Source organism: Centropristis striata, chromosome 16, assembly GCF_030273125.1.
Source record: "Centropristis striata isolate RG_2023a ecotype Rhode Island chromosome 16, C.striata_1.0, whole genome shotgun sequence".
Classification (NCBI taxonomy): Eukaryota; Metazoa; Chordata; class Actinopteri; order Perciformes; family Serranidae; genus Centropristis; species Centropristis striata.
This window is the reverse complement of record NC_081532.1, coordinates 9,386,417-9,411,996: the sequence shown is the minus strand read 5'-3', so window position 1 is coordinate 9,411,996 and position 25,580 is coordinate 9,386,417. Positions and strand designations below refer to the sequence as shown.

At 38.3% G+C, this 25,580-nt stretch overlaps 1 protein-coding gene across 3 annotated transcripts in view; it reads left to right on the top strand.

Annotated features, from left to right (window-relative positions):
• Positions 1-24,353, top strand: part of plekhh1 (pleckstrin homology domain containing, family H (with MyTH4 domain) member 1) — a 137,805-nt gene extending 113,452 nt beyond the window's left edge. For all 3 annotated transcript variants that reach the window (XM_059352779.1, XM_059352778.1, XM_059352777.1), the window contains 23 exons: positions 782-1,530; positions 1,899-1,977; positions 3,637-3,728; positions 3,833-3,980; positions 5,286-5,422; positions 5,595-5,705; positions 6,649-6,735; positions 7,144-7,302; positions 9,641-9,721; positions 10,192-10,371; positions 10,457-10,568; positions 11,336-11,448; positions 13,241-13,417; positions 14,517-14,614; positions 15,343-15,520; positions 16,300-16,455; positions 16,880-16,977; positions 17,214-17,355; positions 17,934-18,076; positions 18,809-18,938; positions 19,243-19,326; positions 20,646-20,792; positions 22,269-24,353. In XM_059352779.1, the coding sequence (XP_059208762.1) occupies positions 782-1,530; positions 1,899-1,977; positions 3,637-3,728; positions 3,833-3,980; positions 5,286-5,422; positions 5,595-5,705; positions 6,649-6,735; positions 7,144-7,302; positions 9,641-9,721; positions 10,192-10,371; positions 10,457-10,568; positions 11,336-11,448; positions 13,241-13,417; positions 14,517-14,614; positions 15,343-15,520; positions 16,300-16,455; positions 16,880-16,977; positions 17,214-17,355; positions 17,934-18,076; positions 18,809-18,938; positions 19,243-19,326; positions 20,646-20,792; positions 22,269-22,421 (3,554 nt within the window). In that variant the 3' untranslated portion in view covers positions 22,422-24,353. The remainder of the gene's footprint in view (positions 1-781; positions 1,531-1,898; positions 1,978-3,636; positions 3,729-3,832; positions 3,981-5,285; positions 5,423-5,594; positions 5,706-6,648; positions 6,736-7,143; positions 7,303-9,640; positions 9,722-10,191; positions 10,372-10,456; positions 10,569-11,335; positions 11,449-13,240; positions 13,418-14,516; positions 14,615-15,342; positions 15,521-16,299; positions 16,456-16,879; positions 16,978-17,213; positions 17,356-17,933; positions 18,077-18,808; positions 18,939-19,242; positions 19,327-20,645; positions 20,793-22,268) is intronic.
• The last annotated feature ends 1,227 nt before the right edge of the window (positions 24,354-25,580 follow it).

Genomic DNA, 25,580 nt, shown 5'->3' with positions numbered 1-25,580 from the left:
ATGTTATTTGTTTACAGTGACTAATAACTGTATTTTACTGTTATCTTAAAGAAATAGAAAAGAAGTGAAAAAATTCCATCAATTAATTATTTGTACTTCTCAGCAAAAATGCAATTGCTTCATTGTTTTTAAAATGAAAAAAGAATAGGAATTTAAACTTTGTTTTAAAGAAATTTTCTTTCTGCTGCTACAATAAATATTCCACTATATAAATCTATTTTAAAAGTAGCAAATGTTCACCTACTGTAGGCTTAAAAATGGCTCTTAAAACAAATTTCAGCTCCTTTGAAGTGAAACTTTATCAAGAAAATAACTTATCAAATGTGAAAAACCTAAAGGAAGTTTCTGTGTGCAACAGACAGAACAAAATAGCATTTTGTAGCTGGCATCTGTGGGGGGAATTACCGGTTATGCTACCAAAACATAAACATTTGGATGAAGGTGCTGTGGGGGGGAAAAGTAATTTTATTAACCATACCAGCTTTGTTACAGCAAATAACAAAACAAAAAACATCTAACATAAAGCTTGACTGGAACAATGCATAATTTTGAACACAACAAATTGTTGATCAAAATGTTCTTAATGCTCCCATGAAATGAAAAGAAACCTCTTCTGTGTTTTCCTCATGTCCTCATAGACAACAGTCTCAATTAAAGTATATTCATTTATGCGTATTTAGAGATGTATCGGTGATGACAAATTGACGTTTTTCTTGGACATAATTTCCTCCATGGCATGTAGGATTTCTCAAATTCTGAAATCTCTGTTTTGTCTCCTCAGATGTGAAAAGGACTCCTGAACAGTCCAGTAAAGGGATTTGTCTCGGGGACCTTGCAGCCCACGATGCTCTCTCTCAGGGCCGGAGCAGGGAGGGTCCCAGCAGCCCTGTTTCCATCAGTGGACCAGAGCTCCCGGTGGGCCCCGAGGGTCCGGCAGGGGGCTCCGACAGAGACAACTCCTCCGATGAGCTCAACAGCAAGTTCCGCTCTCAGTGCCTTCACTCGTCCTCCTCCTCTTCCTCTTCATCGTCAGCCTACGAGATGGCCCAAGGACCCAGCTCCCCGGAGTCCTCCCTGACACCCAAACCCCTGCTGCTGTCGCGCTCCCCCTCCACCAACAACCCCTTCCCTCATCATCCCCCAGTCCACCAGTCAGGCACCAGCATGACGCTGCCCAAGGTGCGGACCCCGCTCACCCCCAGAGACAGCATCCAGCTGGTGAAGAAGCACTACAGCCAGCCGCAGCCCAGCCTGGACCGACTGCACCACCTCAACGTCAACATTGACATCATGAGCCCGTCCTCCACTTCCTCCACCCTGAAGAGCACGGGGACCGCCACCTCGCACTTCTCACAGGTCGTGGAAGAAACGGACATTGACGACGGGCTTCCTGACAGCATGGATGGAGTGGTGGAGGGCTCCGGATCAGAGGAACTGTGCCGGGATGGAATCTCCTTCGTGGGACTCCCAGAAGAACTGGAGCAGCTGGATCCACCACCAACACCTCCCTTACACCGCTTCCCCTCATGGGTACCAGACACCAGAGTTATTCTGCATTCTGTATTATTTTATGCTACTAAAATCTTTCCTGCAGGCACGACCTATTCAATCTATTATCTTTTTGCTTCACTCACTGCCCAAGGCTCAGGACTCAGGAAATTGTTTGATATTTGGAGAAATACCCTTGTTTTTCATATTTGTGTAGTAAGTTTGTAACATCTTACCAAAACTTTGATGACAGACCAAACTTATTTGCATTATTTATTTTTAACCGTGCAACAATTTCAAATTTATTTAATGATGAATAAAAAAGCCAAAATGTTGTTCCGCCTGAAGTTGCTTATAATGAAGTTTAGGTGAAGTAAAGAGAAATATTCCTGACTTTGTTCTCTCTGCAGGAGAGTCGGATCTACGCTGTGGCAAAGTCAGGGATGAGAGTATCGGAGGCCAGTCCTGGAGCCAGGGGCCCCGGACGAGGTGAGTCCCCCACAGCCAGAAACGGGAATCTAGACATCCACTTATGCCTGTCACGATAATTACTACATCGACTTATCCTTCAATATATAACAATGGACACAATCGTTTTTTTCTGGACTCAATATATTGTAGTTAACATGCATGTCTTTATGGGATTTTTTGTGTTGTGTTTTAAGTAATGATGCTGTTTGACAGGCAGTACGATTTGCAAAAAAAACCCCTATATTTCCCAAGCAGCCATTCCAGCTATTTATGTTATTTTAATAATAACATATTATAATACATAATGTTCATCTCAGTGCAATTTTTTGTTAACAGAGCCTGAAAGTCTATTGTAATTGTTTTGGTTGTGCATGTTTTATTTATCTAGGATATTTTAATATTCTTTTCCACATTTCAATTCCAATCCTTAATATTCTCGAGATTTAAAAATGATTTGCTGTGGAAAAGGATGTACTTATTATGCTCTAATATCATTATAAAACTAAAACTTTGATACAACAATACTATCGTTTATCGCAATAGTTTCTGGGAAAATACATCATCCTAAAAAATGTGTTATCGTGACAGGCCTACATCCACTCCTCCACTAACATCTACTACGCTGCTACAGCCATCAGTAGTCAGTGAATTGCAGAGAGGAAGACAGCAGAAGTGTAAAGCAGTGTGTAACTAACCCTGCTTGTCTGTCTGTTTGTCTGTCTGTCTGTCTGTCTGTCTGTCTGTCTGTCTGTCTGTCTGTCTGTCTGTCTGTCTGTCTGTCTGTCTGTCTGTGAGAGCCTGGGTGGTGGTGTGGGAGATGAGTCATTACTGTGGAGTGACATGTCAATCAGCTGATGCTAAAGCTTGTGTGGTTGGTGTGGATCTGTCATTGCGGCCTTTGATGTCACTTCCTCTCTGGCCCCGAGGCTCCACACACCTGCACAGGTGTGGGTCCTCTTCAGGAGGCTCTCTTTTTCTTTTTAAAGAGCAGAGGAAGAGCACAAGAGAGAGGGAGAGGCTGCTTTTTAATCAGCTGCGATGAAAGGACGTGGTCTGGCTGTAATTACCGCGGTGCTTTCTGTCCCGACATCATCCATTTTGTCAGGATGCAGACAGCGAGGTTTGACAGCACTCCGGCTATTGAATTTCCTGACTCTCAGGTACATGGAGCTGGCTGCCAAGTGGCTGTTGTGGATTAAGTCATAGCTTGCTCAGCTTATTCAGCTTCCTCTCATGTTTGTGCCTCAAGGTGCATCTGTTGTTGGAGCAATTTGATCTCTGGCAGAATGGAAACCGTAGACCAGATTTATTTTGTTTTAGCTCTGAACTGTTTAACTTTTACTTGCAGATGCAGATCTCTGTGCAAATGACAAAGTAATTTCCATCTGTTATATTAGTAAGAGTGCATGAACAAGAAATTGAAGAAAACAAGGGTGGTCTAATAATTTTTTCCATATATATATATATATATATATATATATATATATATATATACTGAGTCAGTTTACAGTCTCTTCACTCAAGGTTTTAGCATTGACTATTAGTTGTCACTTAGCTACATAGTCTCACTTTAAGCCATACATGCCTGTCTATGTGTCCATAAGTCAATAAAAAAGGAAATCAAATCAAAGGAAATCAAATAAATTCTGAATAATTGTTTTCCTGTGAATGTTGCAGGTTCCAACTTACCTCAGTATCCAGCAGCCGGCCCGTTCACCCAGCTCATCTATAAGAACATCAACGTACCGGTCTATACCACACTGAAAGGGGTGAGTTAAAGGTTTGCACTGCAGCTAGGTCTACATTTTAACATCAGACTTGTTTAAACTATACTCCAGTTACATTACATTACTCTTTTAAATGTTTGTTTTAGAAAGCCACTCAGATCAGCAGTGTACCTCTGCCCGATGACGACTCCGGCTCTGAGGACGACAGCGGCTCTCTGGCCAGTTTACGGACCTCCATCATGAACCCCGACAGGAAGGGCAGCGTCCCGGGGAGCCCACGTGCCGTCAAGAGAGGTGAGGATTGCACTTTACAGATTACAAAATGTCACCATAAAATAACTTTTGTAGGAAAAAAGCAGAATCCACGCTGTGGTTGAGGGGGTCAGTTGACGATTCTCATTTACATATTGACATTGATTTAGTCGACGTACAACTGAGTTCTGGGGATGATCCAGTGTTTTATCAGCCTAAATGTAAAAGTGCTCTCAGGCTCCTCCTCACAGAACATGTAATTCTTGAGTTTATCCAAAAAACATAAACAAACTTAATGTACAGCAACTTATCCAGAGAATAGGCTGAGAATAGGCAGCCGTTTGCCTACTCACCAGAATGGTATGCAGTTACGAGAAGCTGCATTGTAAGCACAGAAAGTACCGAGATATAATAGAAATCACTAACTGATGTAGAAGCAGATGATGCAGCACTGTGTAACGGGGAGACATTCACACCTTCAACCCAATGAAAAATAACTGCTGGGATACATTCAACTTCATGTGTAATCTCAGATCAAGACACATATACTGCCCTACAAAGTCTAACTGCAGTAAGTACATTTTTGGTCAAAATTGAGTTATAACTAAAAATGAACTCCTTGATGTCTGTTTTATCTTGTGACAAGATTTTTAAATTTTTACTTTATTTCAGAGAAATAATCATAAAAATGGCAGTAACTGCGGTTTGCTTTGACTGAGACACTGTAGCCTTGTATTTCTTCATTGTGTTGAATAGTGAAGACAAGAATAATAGAAATGATAAGTTTATTTGATAGGAAAATTATTATCCAGATAGTGATTACTTAAAAAAGTTAGATAGAATTATATTAACACTAAAATATAACATTACTTTATAATATGAGTTGTTAAAGACTTTTAAATACACTTATAACAAAATCAATTTGAAAATGTTTATTCACTGAAAACAAAATATAAAAGCTAAAAGAAGACAACAACATTGTAGTTACTGCACTCTGTTTCTGCATTACTATTCAAACCTTTTACAGCAATGCAAAACCAGAGTGCAGTAACTACATTTTTGGGGTCAAAGGTCAAATAAATCGTCATGATTTTTGACCATAAAAATGACATAAATCAATCAATACATGTAGAAATAAGTGTCAAATCACTTATCACCTACCTATAACCCATTTGGCTGGCCAGTTAAAAAACGAAAAACAACAACAACTTTAAAGCAGTTTTTCCCAGTTTTACCCTTTGTGTAGTTACTGCTGTTAGGCTTTGTAGGGCAGTATAGTATCTAGCTTCTTGTATGTCTTTCTTACTTTCTATACTTTTTATGTTTGTGCTATATCCTGTTTTCCAGGTGTGTCCATGTCCTCCATCAGCTCAGAGAGTGATTACGCCATTCCTCCCGACGCCTACTCTCTGGACAGTGACTACTCTGAGCCGGAGCATAAAGTCCAGAGAACCTCCTCTTATTCCTGTGAGAGCACTGGGCCTGTAAGTGTCACTACAACTGTGTTACTCTGTCAAGATGGCAAAAAAACATTAATATATACGTAGCTAGTTTAAATCAACAAAACTCTATTGACAAAATCCAAAAGAGAAAATTTGACTCCGGTATGAGCGGTCAGTTGTGTTTAAATAATCCCTGTGCTGTCTGTGTCTGCAGGAGATGCTGGAGAAGTCTGGGTACCTGCTGAAGATGGGCAGTCAGGTGAAAGCCTGGAAACGTCGCTGGTTCATCCTGAGGAATGGAGAAATCCTCTACTATAAGTCTCCTGTGAGTGGCAGCCTGCCCGCTCGTTTCCTTCTAAGGTTTTGCTGTCTGCACGGAAACATTGCACAGATATTTCAAAATTGTATCCGTCTGTGTGTAAAACGGCTGCAGTTGAAGGCACGAGCACCGTGTTAAAAATATAATAAGTGACATATCTGCATTAAAAATGACTAGTTTGTGTGTGTACTTACATGATCCCAAATGTTTCCTACAGTTTTTTTAAGCTGTTATAGATTAACTTTTTATCCAGTTTGAAGCCACATTATTATGTGGTGGTTTTTAAAATATAAATTTTAACTGGATGAAAGACTGTAGTCATCGCATGACTGGATCTCAAATCCATCGTATATTGTATATCTTCCTACGATATTATTTGTATATATTATACTATATATAGATAGATAGATAGATAGACATACATACATACATACATACATACATACATATATACATATATATATACACACACACACATAAATTAATAATAATAAAAATAAATATATATAAAAGGAGTGAAAATAAGTAGATAAAATAGGATAAGAAAAAATTATATAAAATGAATACATAAAAAGGTACAAGAGGTACATTAAATTAAGGAATAGGTAATTATGAAATAAAAAAAAGTTAACATGTACAAAAGTATTAATACTGTTATGAGGTTTGATTAAAAAAATACCTAATCACTTTAATTTGATCATCTTTTTTTGTTGAATCTGGACCTGAAAAATAACTAAAGCTGTCAGATAAATGTAGTGGAGTAAAGAACAATATTTGCCTCAGAATGTAGTGAAGTAGAAGTATAAAGTTACATAAAATGGAAATACTCAAGTAAAGTACAAGTACCTCAGAATTGTACTTAAGTACAGTACTTGAGTAAATGTACTTAGTTACATTCCACCACTGTTACAGAACTGGTTACATGTGTGTGTTTTGGTGTTGTTCACAGAGTGACGTGATCAGGAAACCTCAGGGTCAGATTGAGCTGAACTCGTCCTGCCGTATAGTTCGTGGAGAAGGAGCTCAGACATTTCAAGTAAGTGGAAATCCATAGAAAATGATCGTAATAGAGCTTACCTACAAGGCAAGAAAAATATGATTTACACTGCACGCGGACTACTTTCTTCTACAGGCTATGCAAAGTGTTATGGTATAATTCAAAAAGACTGTGACATGAAAGGAAAACAGAAACAAAGACAAAGAGTTTTCAGTAGGCACATGCAGCTACACACACTCTCTTATTATAGCACTGCATCACGGCAGAGCTTTACTGCTGCTGCATACCAGAGAAGCAACTTAAAATGACATCAGGTATAGCATTGGCCTGGAATGTTTTCCCGGCTCTTCTTAAGCTGATTCTGATCTCCTCTGACACGACGATGCTATCTCAGTCAGGCCCGTCTTAGCATTTCTCCCATATTTTTCCCTTTTTCCCTCTAATCAGCTGATTACAGAGAAGAAGACCTTCTATCTGACCGCCGACTCACCCAACATCCTGGAGGAGTGGATCAGGGTCCTGCAGAACATACTCAAAGTCCAGGCCAGCAGCCCGGTTACAGTGGAGACCGCCGCCAAGCCCACCGTGAGGGGCTGGCTCACAAAGGTCAGGAGAATGAAGTCGTGGTGTTTCAGTTTTTAAAAAACAACAGTTTCCTTATTTGCTGTGGCTGCACGCTGAATGTGAAGCTTCTGCTAAAAGTCGGTTAGCTTAGAATTAAGTACTATTATGGTCTTCTAATCTTTCTCTCAGCAAGAAAGCAACACATTTCTGTACAATATTAAATAATTAAAACTAGCAACTATCATTTGTTGATTTTAGTGGCCCCTGTGGACAAAAGCAGCAGTGTTTCCACTGGAGTGTCACACACTTGGAGAAATTTGGTTTTCAGAGGTTTATTATTTTAATTGACCTGAAAGTAACATTTCAATTGATTATCAAATAATCAAATAAATCCATTTCTCCATCTATAAAATAACATGAAATAGTTAAACATGCCCATAAAAAAATCTTAAAATTGCTTGTTTTGTCCGACCAAAACAACAATGAAAAATATATATTTAGTTTACTATATTCTTAAAATCTCTGGAAAGCAGATTTTAGCGATTTTTACTTAAAAAATGATTAATAGATTATTAATGTTTTGTTTTTTTGCCAGTTGACTAATTGATTAATTGATTCAGCTCAAGTTTTTAAAGCAACTGGAATCATGATTATTGCAGCCAAACAACTTCATGATTATGATAGTTGTGCAAAATCTATAGATAATTAACTTTATTTTTTCATATTTTTGGCAAATGAATAACACTCAAAGTACCAGTGTAGGTGGATGGAGAGAGTCTGTAACTACATAAAGCGGGAACGGAAGGAAATGGAAATGATTTAAGAGGTGCTTGATTATTTAGACTAAATGATCATATATTACAAGAGGTATAGATTAGCCAGTCTTTCTCCCTGAAGAGGATGCCAGAAATAACTCATTTTCAGGCGTAACGTCCTCTTTCAGACAGATATAGAAGCGCCTGTCACTGGGGCGGGGAGGGTGTGACGGAGCACTTGAAGCAGATTCTTGAAAACCTTCTTCACGTTGGGACACGGCCGTACGGCCCGAGCTGCTGGAATGCTTGAGAGCTTCCACCCTCCTCTTTTCCTCCTTGCCTTTCTTTAGCCAAAACCTGTCTGCTGCTGAAGAAGACACTTAAACATCTGACGAGTGTGTGTATGATCGGTCTCTGACAGATAACTGACAGCCCACGTCCTCTCACCAAATCCAAAATCCCTTCCTGAAAGTCATCTTTGATGTGCAGGTTATGGCGTGATCTCAGTCCAGACAGGCTGTTAACCTCCGTGACCCCCACCTTCTTTTTCTTTTTCTTTTTTTTTTTGAGGGATGCACAGCTGGCTTTGTGCCGACAGCATCCTCCAGTGACATCATTGCTCCATTCCTATATTCCAACTCCCTGAAAGAAGTTCGTCGCACAGTGCAATGTGTTTTTATCATCAGCAGCTGCATTCCTGGTTCAGATGAAGCTGGAAGCAACAGGAACGGAGCGTTGATGGACTGTTTACATTAAGCAGGAGTTTGCCGTCACTTTGCTTCAGAAACAAAAAAATCTTAAAAGATGATTACCTGCACCTATTTCTGAGACATCTGCTGCTCAGATGCAGAAAATCCCAGACTAACATCTGCTTTACAAACTCTTCAAAACCTGAAACTTTTCTCATACTTTCTTTTTTTTTGGGTAAATATTTTTTTTTATTAGGAAATTTCACATCAATTGACAAGTATTAATGGATTTACAGTTATTGGCATCAATATTGTACAGAGCCAAGGGTTTTGTATCAATAGTTTCTTGTTCCAAATGTTTATTGTCCATTCCCTTTTAATAATATGTATATTTAAAGAAAAGGAAAAAAACATACCATTTAACTATTTACATCCAGAGGAGTATAGAGGCAAAAAGTAAATACATAACAAGAATAAATAAATATAAATGTCTGTAGTAGTTGGGCATCATTCAGTTGTATTCACGTCACTGAGATACATTGGGGAACCCCCCCAAAAAAAAACAAAGGAAATCAAATAAAAAGTGGACCTTAAAGGTCTGATAAAAAATAAATATGTCTAACTTTAGGTTGAGAGAAAAAGTAACCTTTTCCATGGTATATCTATTGTCACATCTATCCAATTATTAATTGTAGGTCCAGTCTGCAACATCCATCTTTTAGTTAAGGCCCTTTTCCCAGCTGCCAGTAATGCACCCATTAAATATTTGTCAATAACACTCAGTTCTGGGGGATATAACCTAAATACATGATTTTCAAATCAAATGGTATATTTGTGTTAAACTGATCATGTATTGCTTCATGTATGTCTTTCCAGTAACTTTGTATGTTTGGCCATTTTTCTCATAATTTCTATGTCATCGTCTTCTTGTTTCAGGTCAAACATGGACACTCAAAGCTGGTGTGGTGTTCTCTGGTTGGAAAAGTCTTCTACTACTACCGTAATCAGGAAGACAAGGTTCACAAAACTACTTTCTCCTAACATCCACTCGCCTGCTTTTCACTTTGCTTTGTTCATATTAACACCTTTCACAAAAAGGATTAGTTGCAAATAGAGGATTTGTACTTACACATTTTGCTTTGGTAAGAAAAAGAAGGTGTAATTATGTCAGTTTAGTTTGTTTCTTTAACCCTCTGCACCTCACCACTTACTGAAGGGTTTTAAAGGCATGTTTCCTTTTAGAAAATGGCTAAATTACACCAAATGTCATCGCAAAAAACTGTAAATACTAATAATAATTCCAGAGAGGTGCAGGATTTATATATTACAGTGAAAAAATAGGAAGAATGTGAAAGGAGCAAAAAACAAAACACTGAAGCTGTTTGGGGTTCAGAGGGTTAATGTAACTGTTCTGAGCTGTGTCTGATTCTAGTTAGCACCATGTGTTGTTTGATGCTTTGTTTATTGATTCCCTTCTTCTGTCTCAGTTGCCTCTGGGTCAGCTGCAGATGCGAGAGGCCTCGGTACAGGAAGTGGATCGCTCCTGTGATTCAGATGAGGACTATGAGGCTGGCAGTCGAGGTTTCCTCTCCTCACACTGCACCTTAGTGGTCCAACCCAGAGACCAGAGTCCCACATACCTGCTCATCGGCACCAAGCAGGAGAAGGTAATAAAACATATTGATGTAATAATAAAGGTTGAGCTGTATTCTTATTCTTTTCTGTTTGAACATTAATGCTTTTTCCACACAGGACACGTGGCTGTATCACCTGACCGTGGCAGCAGGCAGCTGTGCAACATTCAAAGTGGGCACAGAGTACGAGCAGCTCATTGGTAAACTCCTCGATGCAGAGGGAGACCCAGGTGAGAAAATCCCTGCAGAAGCATCATTAGTTTAATAATAATGTTGTTTATTTGAAGAGGTTAATAATATATCTGACTTCAAATTTACTTCATGTTGAGCTCCACAGTTTTTATTTCGTTTTTATGGTGCTTTGCTCTCTTATTTAATTTAGAGTTGACTAGTTACATTTCTAAGTTATTCATTTTTGTCTTTTATGTTACCTGAAGGCCACTGTAGGTTCTCCACACTTGAAAAGGGAGGGGTGAGCGGAGGGGTAGTCAGTTGGCTGCAGTCTCCAACTTTACTGCTAGGTGGCACTAAATCACTGCTTCTTTAATGGAAGAAAACCATTCTGTAAAATAACTGAAATCCACAAATTCACACAAAAAAAGACCTGATATAATATAACCTCAGTGTCATCAGCTGAAGCTCTGCACAAATATTTCCGAAGGTTGGTGCAAAGTACAACAACTTTGAGCACTACATATTCCTTGTTAACAACACAGGAGATATATTTGTCACACTCATGGTAGATGCATAACAGACTGAAAGGCTTAAAGCTTCTCTATAAGTGGACACAAATTCAGTCAGTAGCATGCTACATGTTATTTTGATCCCCAGTGTGTGACAGCTTTAATCCACACTGCAGACTGTGTTTACGACTGGAGCGCTGTGTGTGAATTTTTGTCAGCTGTTGCGTCATTACGGCTTTGAAACTCAATCTTGTTTGTCTGTGCATGTGTTTGCGTGGGCTTATGTGTGCGTGTGCTTCCCCTTCTTTTCCCAGAGTCTGCCTTGTGGAAGAGCGAGGCCTTGAGCTTCTGTAAGGAGGGTCTGCGCTCGCCTCTCACCACGCTGCCCTCTGAAGCTCTGCAGACAGAAGCTCTCAAACTCTTCAAGGTCAGTCTCTCCACCTCTCGACCCCTTTCTCTGCCTCTCTTCTTCTACTTCACTTGCTTTTCTCCTCTCCCTTTCATCCCTTCTTTGAATCCCTCTTTTTCCTTTTCCGTCTGGCCTCTCACTGCGTCGCTCTGTTCAAAGCATCATCCATCCCACTCCAGTTTGCCCTCCCAGTTCTCCCCTCCTACTCCTGGACGCGCTCCGTGGCCCTCTTACTCTCTTCCCTCCTGCCTCTAAACCAGATCAAAGGCTCGAGGACCAGGGCCCCAGCTCATTAAAAGTGTGGAAGAGAGATAATGGCCTTGATTATCTGCTCTGATTGAGGCCAATGTGAAAGGAGCCCCTTTAAAGAGGAGACATGGGAGGTCAGGGCCTTCAGAGTGGCAGCAGTGGATATGGAAGCCGCAGGATGGGGGAGGAGAAACGGGATCAGAGCAGAACGGGGTCCTTGTAGGAAGATGGCAGATCCTTTTCCTCTCTTTTCAGCTCTGTAGCCCCCAGTGCGCCCACCCAGAAGCCCCCTCCGCTCCACAGCCCCACCCACTACAGTCGCTACACTGCAGGACTGAAAGTTGAATGGACTGGCTCTCTTTGACCAGCCAGCCTTAAAAAACAGTCCACAAAGAAACAGAATAAATGGAAGTGACACGGTTTTCAAGTCTGCGCTCTACTTCATGCCTTTGAAGTAATAATGAATCTGACAAGACTGATGAAAACTTTTCAATTGGTTCTTTTGTCTTCAACTGTCCCAGTGCATGAGAACCAATGTTACCAAAATATATATATATAATGACATGCACATTTGCTTACCTCATGGAGAGTGTTAGAGCTAGTTACAGTTACTGTATATACAGTCATGGAAAAAAATGTTAGACCACCCTTGTTTTCTTCAGTTTCTTGATCATTTTAATGCCTGGTACAACTAAAAGTAAATTTGTTTGGACAAATACAATGATAAAAACAAAAAACTCATGGGAGTTTAATTTAAGAGCTGATATCTAGCCATTTTCCATGGTTTTCTTGATAATCGGCAAAAAATCAGGAAAACCATGGAAAACGGCTCGATATCAGCTCTTAAATTAAACTCTCATGAGAAAACATACACAGGAAAACAACTATTCAGAATTTATTTGATTTTATTGACTTATGGACACGTACACAGCATGTATGGCTTAAAGTGAGACTATGTAGCTAAATGACAATTACTGATAAATGGTCAGTGCTAAAACTTTGATTTAAAAGACATAATGTCTGTAAACTGACTAATTTTATATATATATACAGTCATGGAAAAAAATATTAGACCACCCTTTTATAGCAATTTTCCATGGTGTTCTTGATTATGATTTTGGTTATTATCAAGAAAACCATGGAAAATGGCTAGATAACAGCTGTTGAATTAAACTCTTATGAGCTATTTTTGTTATCATTATATTTGACCAAACAAATGTACCTTCAGTTGTACCAGGCATTAAAATGAACAAGAAACTGAAGAAAACAAGTGTGGTCTAATAATTTTTTCCATGACTGTATTGCTGGGTAGCTTAACCTAAAGAAACGTGTAAAAAATACAATTATTTCCCTATAAATTGTAAATACTCAATTAAAACACCTCAAAATTGTTAAGGACAGTACTTTAGTAAATATACTCAGTTACTTTCGACCACTGACTGGAGTTCTTCTACTTCTATTGTTTTATGTGTCTGGTGTGTGTTTGGCTCCCCCTGCTGGTGGTGTAGTGGACTTTGAGTGTCAGATATTAAAATATTAAGAAGTCTTTCCTCCTCTGCAGTCCTGTCAGCTCTTCATCAACGTGCTGGTTGAGTCTCCGTCTATTGACTACCACACCTCGCTGGCCCAGAATGCTTTGCAAGTGTGCCTGACCCACCCGGAGCTGCAGAATGAAATGTACTGTCAGCTCATCAAGCAGACCAACCGCCGCACGCCACATAACTACTCCCTCACACAGGTCAGCCCGGTGCACGCTGAAGACAAAACAGAGAAATGTTTGTTTTATGTGATTTTTTTAACCCTCAGAACCCCAAGCAATGACGGGGCTTTTTTTGTTCTTGCTCCTGTCACATTTTACTCACTTTGGCCTTGTTTTTCATGGCAATAAACAAGTATGTCTCTTCAGCTGCATTTAGGAAAGCAGATTTTAATGTTTTTTACAGGATTACAGAGTTTGTGCAAATGCTTTATTTTTTGGCAACATTGTAGAATAAAGTAATTTTGATTAAATTGTAAAATTTTTACGACAGAGTATTAGGGTCACATTTAGAAGAAAATAAATTACTATGAGATAAAAGTTGTAAATATTGAATTAATTACAGATTAAGTTGTAAATATTTAATTAATTACAAGAATAAAGTCATACATAATTGGTAGGCTGTTCTACTTGGTTCCCTCTTGATCCAAAAATCTTTATTATCAGTCGGATTGCTTCTCTGAATGGCCCGCTGATGCATCAACTGGTAGCCCTGCAACCAGCCATTTCTTCTTCCACAAAAGCAACAATTTCCTTCAAGTCCGTCTGGTTCCTTCTGCAAAAAAAGATGCAATTTCTTGCATATTCTTTTTTAAGTCCTTATATTTATGATAATGTGATGCTGATGTGTCAAAATATTTGGTATCTTAAAGTGCATTTCTACGAATTGCTCGACGGCCATCATTTTAACAACTCTCCTCCTCAAATGTATTAAATATTTACAACTTTATTCTCGTAATTAATTAAATATTTACAACTTTAATCTCGTATGTTTTTTTTTCTAAATGTGGCCCTAATACTCCATTGTAACAACTTAAAGCCTCAATTTGGTTACTTTTTCTCACTGAAGCATTTGTCGCACATGATCCGTTCAAGGACCGTCGGAAAGTTGAAAATCCGATGATAATGTCTGCTTTTACAGACTTTACTGTCGATGATAAATGGTGTAATTTCTGTGAAGAAAACATGCCTTTAAAAACTTTAGTGTTACTGTATTTTTGGCAAAAGTTTTGTAATATGTATGCATAAAAAATGATGTTGCAAATTAAGGTTTTTCTCTTTTATCCACCATTTCCTGCAGTGCTGGCAGCTGCTGTCTCTGTGTGTAGCGCTGTTCCTTCCTCAGCAGCATTTCCTTTGGTACCTGAGACAGTACCTGCAACGCAATGCTGACCCAAGGTGAGCCTCCTGAAGCCTCTACTACCCTCCAAAGCCTAACTGCAGTAGCTACATTTTTGGTTGAAATTGAGTTATAACTAAAAATGAACTCTTTGATGTCTGTTTTATCTTGTGACAAAGTTTTAGATTTCAATTATGCTTTATTTCAGAGAAATTATGTTAAAATTGCAGTAACTACAAAAATTTGAGATAAAAATGATATTAAGACTAAAATATAACATTACTTTATAATATTAAGTCTAAAATACACCAATCTTTGAATAGAGTTGTTAAACACTTTTGAATACATTTTTAACAAAAATCAATTTGATTGAATGTTAATTTACTGAAAACAAAATATAAAAGCTGAAAGAAGACAACAACATTGTAGTTACTGCACTCTGTTTCTGCATTACTATTAGAACCTATTATACCAATGCAAAACCAGAGTGCAATAATCATCTTTGGGGTCAAAGGTCAAATATTTGTCATGATTTTAGAGCATAAAAATTACATCATCAATACATAGAAATAGGTGTCACATCACTTACCTACCTATAACCCATTTGGCTGGCCAGTTAAAAAACGTTAAAAAACTTTAAAGCAGTTTTTCTAGGTTTTACCCTTTGGGTAGTTACTGCAATTAGGCTTCGTAGGGCAGTGTAGCTGATCCTTATTTTTTTAAAGCGTGGACTGATGCAGTTTTTGGTGCATTGTTTACATCCCTATCTGTTTTTTTCTCCACGCAGGAGCGAGGTGGGGAAGTATGCAGTGTACTGTCAGAGGTCTGTGGAGCGAACGCTGCAGAACGGAGAGCGGGAGGCCAAACCTTCACGTATGGAGATCGTCTCCATCCTGCTGAGAAACCCCTACCACCATTCATTGCCATTCAGCATCCCAGTCCACTTCATGAACAACACCTACCAGGTAATGCTCAAGTACAATAGTCACAGTTCTTACTGAAGCTGTATCTACCTCATGTCTGATTGATATCTTAAAGACACACTGTCCTCTTTTTAGAAGAAAATCACCCAATACATTTTCCCAATACAGAACTGCTGCTTCAGTTGTTAATGCTATCTGCAGGGCTGCAGGGCTACACAAATGCCAGAAGCATGATGAAGCGCAGAGTAGGAATGGGCGTTTGGGAGAAACCTGCCAACTCAAGCATCTGTAACGTTAACGATCAATTAATCGATTAATCGCTGTGTTAAAACTAAGTCAAGTGAGATTAAACTGTAAAGATAACGTCAAGGAGTTCAATGTTTTATGTTGTATCCCCTGAAGAGGCATGAGGTCACGTACGGCCGCAAAAAAACTGAGTGCTCGCCGTGTTTCAGTTCAGTGAGTACTGATACACAGTCATAGAGAAAAATTAAAATAAAAAAATACACAGTGAATTCCAAGTGATCGACCAAATCCTTAATGACCATTAATCAATCATCCTATCCCTAGTGCAGACCGTCAAATTCTTTGCAGAGCGCTGCATGTTTGGCCTTTTTTAATCTGATCGCCAAGAGTTGAAAAATGTTAAACTTTGGCTAAAATGTCCTGACCCAGCCTTCATATCACACTGAAGAAGGGGCGAGACAAATAGGCTCCCACAAAGATTATTTGTGGATTGCTGCAGGAGGATATTGGCTGGGTCTCTTTTCTGATGCTTCTCTTAATAAACGATGAAACATGTCCCTGGTTTTCTCATGTAGGTGGTGGGTTTCGACGGCTCCACCACAGTGGAAGAGTTCCTCAACACTCTGAATCAGAGGATCTGCGTGAGGAAGCCTCAGCTGTCTGGGTTTGCTCTCTTCACTGATGATCCCTCCGGCAAAGACCTGGAGCACTGCCTGCAGCCGTCTGCCAAGGTAAGACTGCGGGTCACTGAGCACCAGTGGATGGAAGAATCACCACTGAGGCTCTTTGTGGTGCCTTTATTCAAATAATTTGAGTATTAAAAGACTATTTTGAAAAATAAAGGCTGTCCAATTGTTTTTGAGACTTTCTGACTTTTAAATGTTGTCACATGCCAGTGAACTGAAGCCTCACTCTGTAATTTAATTCCACTCAATCACGATAAAAGTGGTGCTTCCATTTCTTTTTCATTCTGGTTACTGAAACTGTGCCATTGTGTTTAACCAGCGCTCCAAACACAGTGAACAGACTATATTTATAACACTGGCTGGAGAACAGATTGATGCTAAAGCTGCTGTCTCCTGCTGACAGAAATAGAAATAAGGTAAAAGCTTCCAAACGTCTGACTGCAGACTGAAATCTTTCCCCTTTTGCCAGATCTGTGATGTCATTTCCAAGTGGGAGCAGGCCCTGAAGGAGTTGCATCCTGGGAAAAATGAGGGGACACGGATTGTGCGTCTAACATACAAGAGCAGGTGGGATTTCTGTTGTCACAAGCACCAAACTCAAACATTTCCTCTCAGCATCCACAAACATCATCTAAAGATGGTGATGTGAGATCGGTTCTCACTTTTTCGCAGGAATTTTAAGTGTTGGGTTTTAAATTTCCTGCATCTTTGAAATGAAGTGAAGCTAAGTGTGCTTAATTTCAGCCTCTACCAGGAAAAAAGAGGTTCACAACAACTTTTTCTTTTCTTTTGTGCACGTGTAGGTTGTGTTTCAGATCTCAGGTGAAAGGAGAGACGGAGCGAGAGCGCCTCCTGCTGGCGTACCAGGTGAATGACGAGGTTCAGCAAGGCCACTTCCCCGTGAACAAAGAGCTGGCTCTGGAGGTGGCTGCCCTCATGGCACAGGTCTGTAGAGATTATGCTGACATATGAGAATAAAAAGAACTGGTTTTTGATTCATTGAGAATGTCTTTGTTTTTAAACCATCTGTCTCTACAGTCATGGAAAAAAATATTAGACCACCCTTGTTTTCTCTAATTTCTTGTTCATTTTAATGCCTCGTACAACTAAACGTAATAGCAAAAATAGCTCATAAGAGTTTAATTTAAGAGCTGATATCTAGCCATTTTCCATGGTTTTCTTGATAATGATATAAAGAAAACCATGGAAAATGGCTAGATATCAGCTCTTAAATTAAACTCTTTTCAGCTCTTTTTGTTGTTATCATTATATCAGGCACCAGGCATTAAAATGAACAAGAAATTGGAGAAAACAATGGTCTAATAATTTATCTCTGTTTATTATTTTATTCCATACTCATATTTTGTCATGTTTAACCCTTTTTTCTTTTCTAATCTTGATCTGGTGATTTTTCCTTTTCCTTTGTATGTTTCAGTCACAAATGTATCTGTAATTATTGTGCATTTGATCATAAGTAACCCAAAACTTTCTAATCTTGTCTCATATTTCTTTTCTTCTTCCAGGTTGAACATGGTGACTTGGAGAGACCTGCAGCCTCCTCTCCTCCCAGCTCTCCTCAGCCCAAGTCTCAGCTGATTCTCCTGCAGGCCTTGGAGCGCTTTTACCCCAAACGCTACAAACAGGACTGCAGCTCAGAGCAGCTCAGGTAAAACAAACACTGCTGTTATCTAAATAAATACACGTACTTTAATTTTTAGGACCTGAGAACCTAATGTCCACAAACATTTGGCATGAATTGAACAGACACAAACACTGCAGGATGTTCTCGTTTCATCATCAACAAGATTTAAGCTTTAAAGGCTCATTTTATCTGCGTCCTGCGTGTGTTCTTTGGAAACGCCCACTCAACCTTACCACAGTTAACTACAGAAAGCTAATCAATAAGGTCATGAATTACGTGAAGACTTGCAGTAGCTGAGTTTTGAAATCACAACACAGAATCTGTGGACGCCACATGAGTACATGTCTGAAAGTCACACAATAACACGGAAAATGGCAAATGGCAAATGAATGGCTTCATATTAGCTCTTATGAGTTATTTTTGTTGTTATCATTATATTTGTCCAAACAAATGTACCTTTAGTTGTACCAGGCATTAAAATGAACAATAAATTGGAGAAAACAAGTGGGGTCTAATCATTTTTTCCATGGCTAGATGTAGCAATGTCATCATCCAGAAAATTGCATCAGGTCATGTGGGAAAAGGTTTAAGAAGAAAATAGCATTTTGACCATAAAACAAACATAATTCAATCAAAATGAGAATGTTTTGATTTGAATAAATAAGAACTCTACGGGGAAGATACATAATGATAATAAAAAAAAACCTCCAAATAAATGGACCTGCACTTAAACAAATGTTCCTTTTCTCCTCTCAGAGATCTTACTGAGCGTCTGGCCACTAAGTGGTCTATGCTACGTGGGTGCAGTGCACCTGAGTGTGTGAGAATATACCTGACTGTGGCTCGCAAGTGGCCCCTGTTTGGAGCCAAACTCTTCAGTGCCAAGGTGAGAATAAAAGTCAGCTTCTCTTATTGTTTTGTGTTTAACTCTGTATGACTAATGCAGCCTCCTGTCTCTTATATTCAGCGTCTGCTTTGAAGGCTTACTGACAACAAACACGCTCTTTTGATACAAACACGACCTTTTATCCAAAGTAAAAAAAATCCACCTTTCATCTGGCTGGAGCCCTGACACACCCCATCCATCACGCTCTCAAGCACGGGTCGGACCAGTTTGAGACCATGAAGAAGACCCAGAGAGGCTGGACAACACCTGTAACATGACCTGTCTTTGTTTCCTCTGTCCACAGCCAGTCCCCCCCTCTCCTGTTGAGCAGAGCCAGGTGTGGCTGGCAGTCAATGAAGATGGAGTGTGTCTGCTGGACTATACGATGGTAGGTTTCATACATAAACCTCCATCAACACAGTTTCTGTCCTGTGTTGTGACACGAAACAGGAAAAAGAGACTAGAAAATTTCTAGCCCGTGACTCTCACCCATACATTATTGGATTACAATTTGAACTGTTTTCAAAATGGAAAAGAGGAGGAAGTCATTTAAGATAATAAACCAGGTGTTGGTGTGTGTGTTTGGCCGCATGTGTCTGTCTGTCTGTCTGTCTGTCTGTCTGTCTGTCTGTCTGAAGGTAGTGGGAAACTCGTCAGTTTGTGTCTAAATCTCGTCAGTTAGTGTGTAAAACTGATCAGTTAGTGTAAAATTACAGTTTTCAGTTAGTGTGTGTGTTTTTGGGGTGTGGGGGGCATGCTTTAGTAGCTAAGCAACCAATCAACTGAAATCAACGCCCAAACTATAACTCTGACAGCTTTAGCAGACGAATGTGAGTGAGAAGACAAATTTTCCTGCGTTTTTATGTATAAATTATTTCTGTAGAGTGGCATTTGCGGTCTCGAGCGCAATTTCCAAATTAATTTTTTGACAATTTTTTCTCTCCCTCTGCACTCTAGCGATGATGTCATCCACTCTAGCCTCTCCATAGGGTAACATTGGGGGGATTTTTTGGCGTGTTTTTGCCGAATAATTTGAAAACCGTTTGCTGAAACTCTTAGAAAGTCATGGCTGAGCCGGTCGATTTGATACCTTTTTAGTGTATGTGCGACCAAAACTCCGGGAGGAGTAGTCGGAAAAAAACATGGAAGAAACAGAAGAATAAATAGGATTAAGCCCGGTGAACAGTATCTAGTGTGCTCTTTCAAGCACACTCAATTAATGTTTACTTAAAACCTTTCAGAATTTGATTCAAAAAGTGAGATTCCTCTCTCCAGTTGCAGTCAAGCCATTGGTCTGGAATGATTTTTATTCTGTGGTGTTTCAAACACCAGAAAAAATAAAACCTCTGATTTAACATTCTTGACTCTGACAGACAGCCGCTCCGACATGTAAACGACGTTTACTCCAGCTCTGTAATTTTCAGCAGCCCATGTAGACCCATTTCATTCTTGGTCTCTTTGGTCAGCATTGCTCATGCACTCTCATGAAAGTCAAAGAGAGACGAAAAAAAAAAACCCCAAAGTGAAAATCACAAGAAGTCGCTGGAAATTATGTCACGCTTCTTCGCACTCAATTTGCCCTTCAGAAACCAAAACATTTCCCTGAGTGAATTCCACACTCTATTTCGGGATCAGCAATAAAAATCTGAGCATGCTCCCTGTTTGTATCGCTGCATGTTCCTCACTGGCAATGCTCTCGTTCTCCAGCACACGCTCGTCACATACTCCTACCAGTCTGTGATTACCTTCGGTGGGTGCCGGGACGACTTCATGGTGGTGACGAGCCAGCAGAGGGAGCCGGGAGTCGGGAAGAAGAGCGTGGAGAAGCTGGTCTTTGTGATGGCAAAACCAAAGGTGAAGTCATGAGTTTCAACTTTTCCTCCACGTGTGAGGTCGACACTTTAAATTCTATTAGATGATATAAAGCAGGATCTCCAACCAGGAATACTTTTTTACCAGAGGGTAACTTTGAGATATTGTGAAGTAGCTCAGCTAATTTGAAAATATAGGATATGTATATCTACATTATTGAATCAGCTGTAATCTGAACAGTACATGTTGTTAGGTCTGTCACGATAACACATTTTTTAGGACAATATATTTTCCTAGAATCTATCATGATAAACGATAGTATTGTTGTATTGGTGTTGTTTTAGTTTTATAACTATATTAGAGCATAATAAGTACATCCTTTTCCACAGCAATGAATTTTTAAATCTCGAGAATATTAAACATTGGAATTGAAATGTGGAAAAGAAATATCCAAATGTTATATACATTATAGATAAATAAAACATAAATAAATAAACTACAACCAAAATAAATAAAATAGACTTTCAGGCTCTGTTAAAGAGACAGAAAAAGATTGGCCTATTTAATTTCATAGCCTTTTTTCATTCAATATTTTTTTTTATTCAAATGTGCACTTTATGGAGCTTTGATTTAAAAAAAAAAAAAAAAAGGTACTGTTGTTATACAGTATTTATGTTCACTTAAATAAATGGTTTCAATAAAACTACTTGTGACATGTCATATTTAGCTTTGACTTTGACTGAACATTTGCTCTCACTTTGTTATAAAAATATCGAGATATATATCATATAAGGATATTCAGCCTAAATATATGGGGATATGACTTTTGGTCCATATCGCTCAGCCCTAATAGAAACTGAACACTGTTTCTCCAGGTTTGGTTCCGACTCTGAGGACAGAAAGCAGAAATGTCCAAAACCACCTGAGTGATTTGGATGGTTCGTAGTTATCAGAAGATCTAATGTATTTTATCCCTAAAACATTCAATGCTTTATAAACCAGCAGCAGTATTTTAAAATCTGTTCTCTGACAGACAGGGAGCCAGCGTAAAGACTTTAAAACTGGAGTGATAACAAAGTAACATCTGGTTTCAAATGGACGTGACGGCTGGTGTTGTTGAATGGTGGCTGAGTTCTTGTGATAGGGCTGTGGGGGAACAAACGCATTGATGTAAATCATCAGCAGCTGAGGCGTAAAAAGGGAAATGTGGGTGGATGGATTGATGTGGTGAAGTCGTGTAAAGGAGCTCTGAAGATAAGGGAGGAGGAAAAAAAGTGAGATTCATATTTACCTGTTTCTGCACTGAGCTGATGGAGAAAACAGCCTGTTTCTCTTATTTTATGTGCAGAATCTCAGCGGAGCTTTAACACGGAGTCACATTACAACTGTGAGAGTAACTCCATTCTCGATAGCGGATCATTTGGGAATCTCAGGTTTTCACGTCTCCAGCTCCCCGTAATCAAATGAAACATCATATCATCATGTTAAAGCCATTAATGTGGTGTGATCTGGTTTCAGATACTGGAGCTGACGCTGCTCATGGCCAGCTACATTAACCACTGGAACCCCAGCCTGCCTCCCGCCTCACACCAGCCCCTCGGCCACTGGGACGGAGACAGCAGGCACTTCCCCGCCATGAACTACACCACCAAGGGCCCCACACTACTGTGAATTGTGCAAACAACAAGACTGTTTAACTACAGGGAGGCTTGATGACAAACAGGTACCTTCAGCCCGCAGTTATACGATGGTTTGCATGTCCGGGTTTTACATTTTTACACAACAGGTACTAGGAGATTATTCTTTCTTTTTTTTTTAAATGCAGATTTAGATTTAGAAATGTCAGGAGCAGTCTTCTTAGACTATTTATTTCTACAACAAAAGAGTGTTCAGCTCTGCCTTTTTTTTGTTTTTTTAGACATAAGGTTCTAACTCCTTGTTGGAGTTATTTTGGGAATACAGAAGAGATGTGAGGTCGTTTTTCCACCTGCAGTGTGATCCTTTAAGTCACATGTTTGCCTTTCATTGTGACGTTCATGTCTTCCAGTCTTTCAGACCTCAGACTCTTCTCTGTCATAAGCTGTTTCCCTCTGAGAGCTGGTTTGACTGGAACACAGTGTCACTGTGTATTTAACATGAATGATCACTCATACTTGACAATGAACCATTCAATGAGGTACTGTGCAATTAGAAAGGGACTGATCATCTAATAATCCTAGTGTAGAGCTGCGATGAGCGGTTATATTCATTCTAGATTCATTTGGTGATTTTTTTTCTCAATTAAGTGATGAATTACATGGTCCATGAAAGGTCAGAAAAAAAATAGCTGTTAAGTTGACATAATTTATGTTACTGATAGTAAAAGATATTAAGTTTAATATCATTAAAGGTTAAAAAATAGCAAATTTTGGCATTTGAGCTGCTGGAATTGTGAGTAAAAAAATAATTTCATGAATCAAATATCAAAATATTTAATTCTCTGTTGGCCAAGTAATCAATTAATCAAATAATTATTTCAACTTCATCCTAATACAGGGTAAACAGGAAGGTAATCCAGGCAAAATGTAATAAAAAAAGGAATTAAATGTTTAAAAGCCTTTTATTATAGTGGCTTAATCATTAACATGTTTCAACCACTAGGTCTTTGTCAGTTTTTTTCCCCCCGACATAATTTTTTTCCTTTTATAAAATTGGGTATAAAATACTGTTTTCCCCCAAAGAAATTTAGGCCATATTTAAAGGCATACTATGCAGGAATTGTCACACAACACTCTGGCCCTCTCCCTGGCTCAACCAAAGTGAAAGCAAACCTCAATTTTATCTCGTTATATTTGCTTTTTTTTTAGCTTTGTGCACAAAGGAAGACGCCCAGAAACTTCCCAAACACAGCAAAATGTAAAATAAGAGAAAATACATGCAAAGGGAAGGATCTCTGCATAAACACACACCATCACACACTTCTAGTGGGTCATAATGATCATTAATAATATATTTTTAACGAGTCTACGCAGTTTTTGGAACAATCCTGCATAGTATACCTTTAAGGGACCTTTTGTAATCCTTTTCTATATTTTTTGATGAGAAAGTTCACATTTAGCTCACATATCTGGCATAAAACAGTCAAAATAAAGTGAAATATGTGAACTAATATTGATGTAATGTTACTGAGGTACACAATGGGATATAAAAAGGTGTTTAACATTGAAATACTGTATGTATAATAATGCATCTGTGAAAATCTGTGTTCATATTCATAATCAGGTCAATCAGTTAATAATAAACAAACAAAAGGAGATAAAATAAAATAAAGAGCTAGCAAAATATTTTCATGACTTGAACTGTTTTGGATCGAACCACTGCCGTGCTCTTGACCGTATTAGTTATTTATTTTATTTCCAAAATGTTTTTTTTTTTGCTTTCGCTTAAAAGGTTCATGTTTTCCACAACTGACACATTTATTTAGGAAAACTTCCAGTTTCCTTTATGTAGCAGAGTAATTTAAGAGCAGAGTATGTTTGGTTACTGTTTCTGTACTAGAATGTGTTTGAGAGACGGTGTCGTTATGTTTGTGTGTGTGGTAATAAAGTAAACGGTACAATCCTGTGTTCCCGTGTGTTTTCGTCTTTTATCAGAATTTAGTGTTGGAAAGTAACTGAGTACATTAGTTTTTACATGGTAAACTTATACAACAAAGTAATATTTGAAAAGATTATATTTATGTAATAACATATTGAATAATATTATTATTTTATTATTATTATTTTTTTTTTTCTTAAAATAATTATGTTTCACATGAGTAAAAACATCCACATGTAAATAAAAAACTTGAGTTACTAATTTTGTTAGAATTAGAGTTTGCTCAGAATCATGTGTTTTTGTAGGCTGATATATAATGCCAATATTATGTTGCTGTTTGATTTTTGCATCTGATAAAATGAAACAATCTAATAATAAAAAATGAGACAAAATTGCTGAACTTAAATAACCTTTTTTTTTTTAAATAATGTGTTATACTTTATTTTTTCTCTATTTGCTTAAGTTAATATGAATTCTGTCTGCAGTGCACTTATTAAAAATATATATTTAAATGTTACTATTACATTTTATTATTATTATTTATTATTTAAAAATAAATAGTTTTATTGCACTTCATAGCATTTATTCTCTCCATTTGTAAAGTTACATAAATATAATTAAATAAATATAAATAAACAATGTGAAGCACTATAATGAATAAATAATTGACCCTGTGAGCCAATGAGGCTCACAGGGTTTTATGATCTCAAACAACATTAATTGACCTAATTTGTCTTTAATTGCTCTACCACTAATTCTAAGCACTTTTACATTTTACAGATAGTACCTGTATACGTTTAATTAATTTTAATATTGAATGCAGGATTTTACTGAGTGTTATTATGATGTATTATTAAAAAGTGAAGAATCTCAATACTTCTTCCACCACTGATACCAAAAGTATTTATTGAGCAGATATAAATCTCAGATAATTTCAATTGTCATGTCTCCTCAGTTTTTTAGGGTTCCCATACTTCTCTGTTATTAAAAAAATATTGCTGCAACATTTTTTTCCTCAAAGTCTCAAAATAATGTCTGTTATTGAACACATCATTTATTTTTCTGCGCTGGAGCAAAAACTTTCATTGGCTTTCCCTCAATAAGCACATTCTGTCCGTTAAGTATAATCTATTTAGGAAACACAGGGTTCATGTAGTAGTAAGAAAATTCACATTTTCGTCAAAGCTCCTCTTGGAAAAGAAGAACAGTGTTTCTGTGTTAGCAAAAACCTTCTTCTCTCATCCAGCACATCCA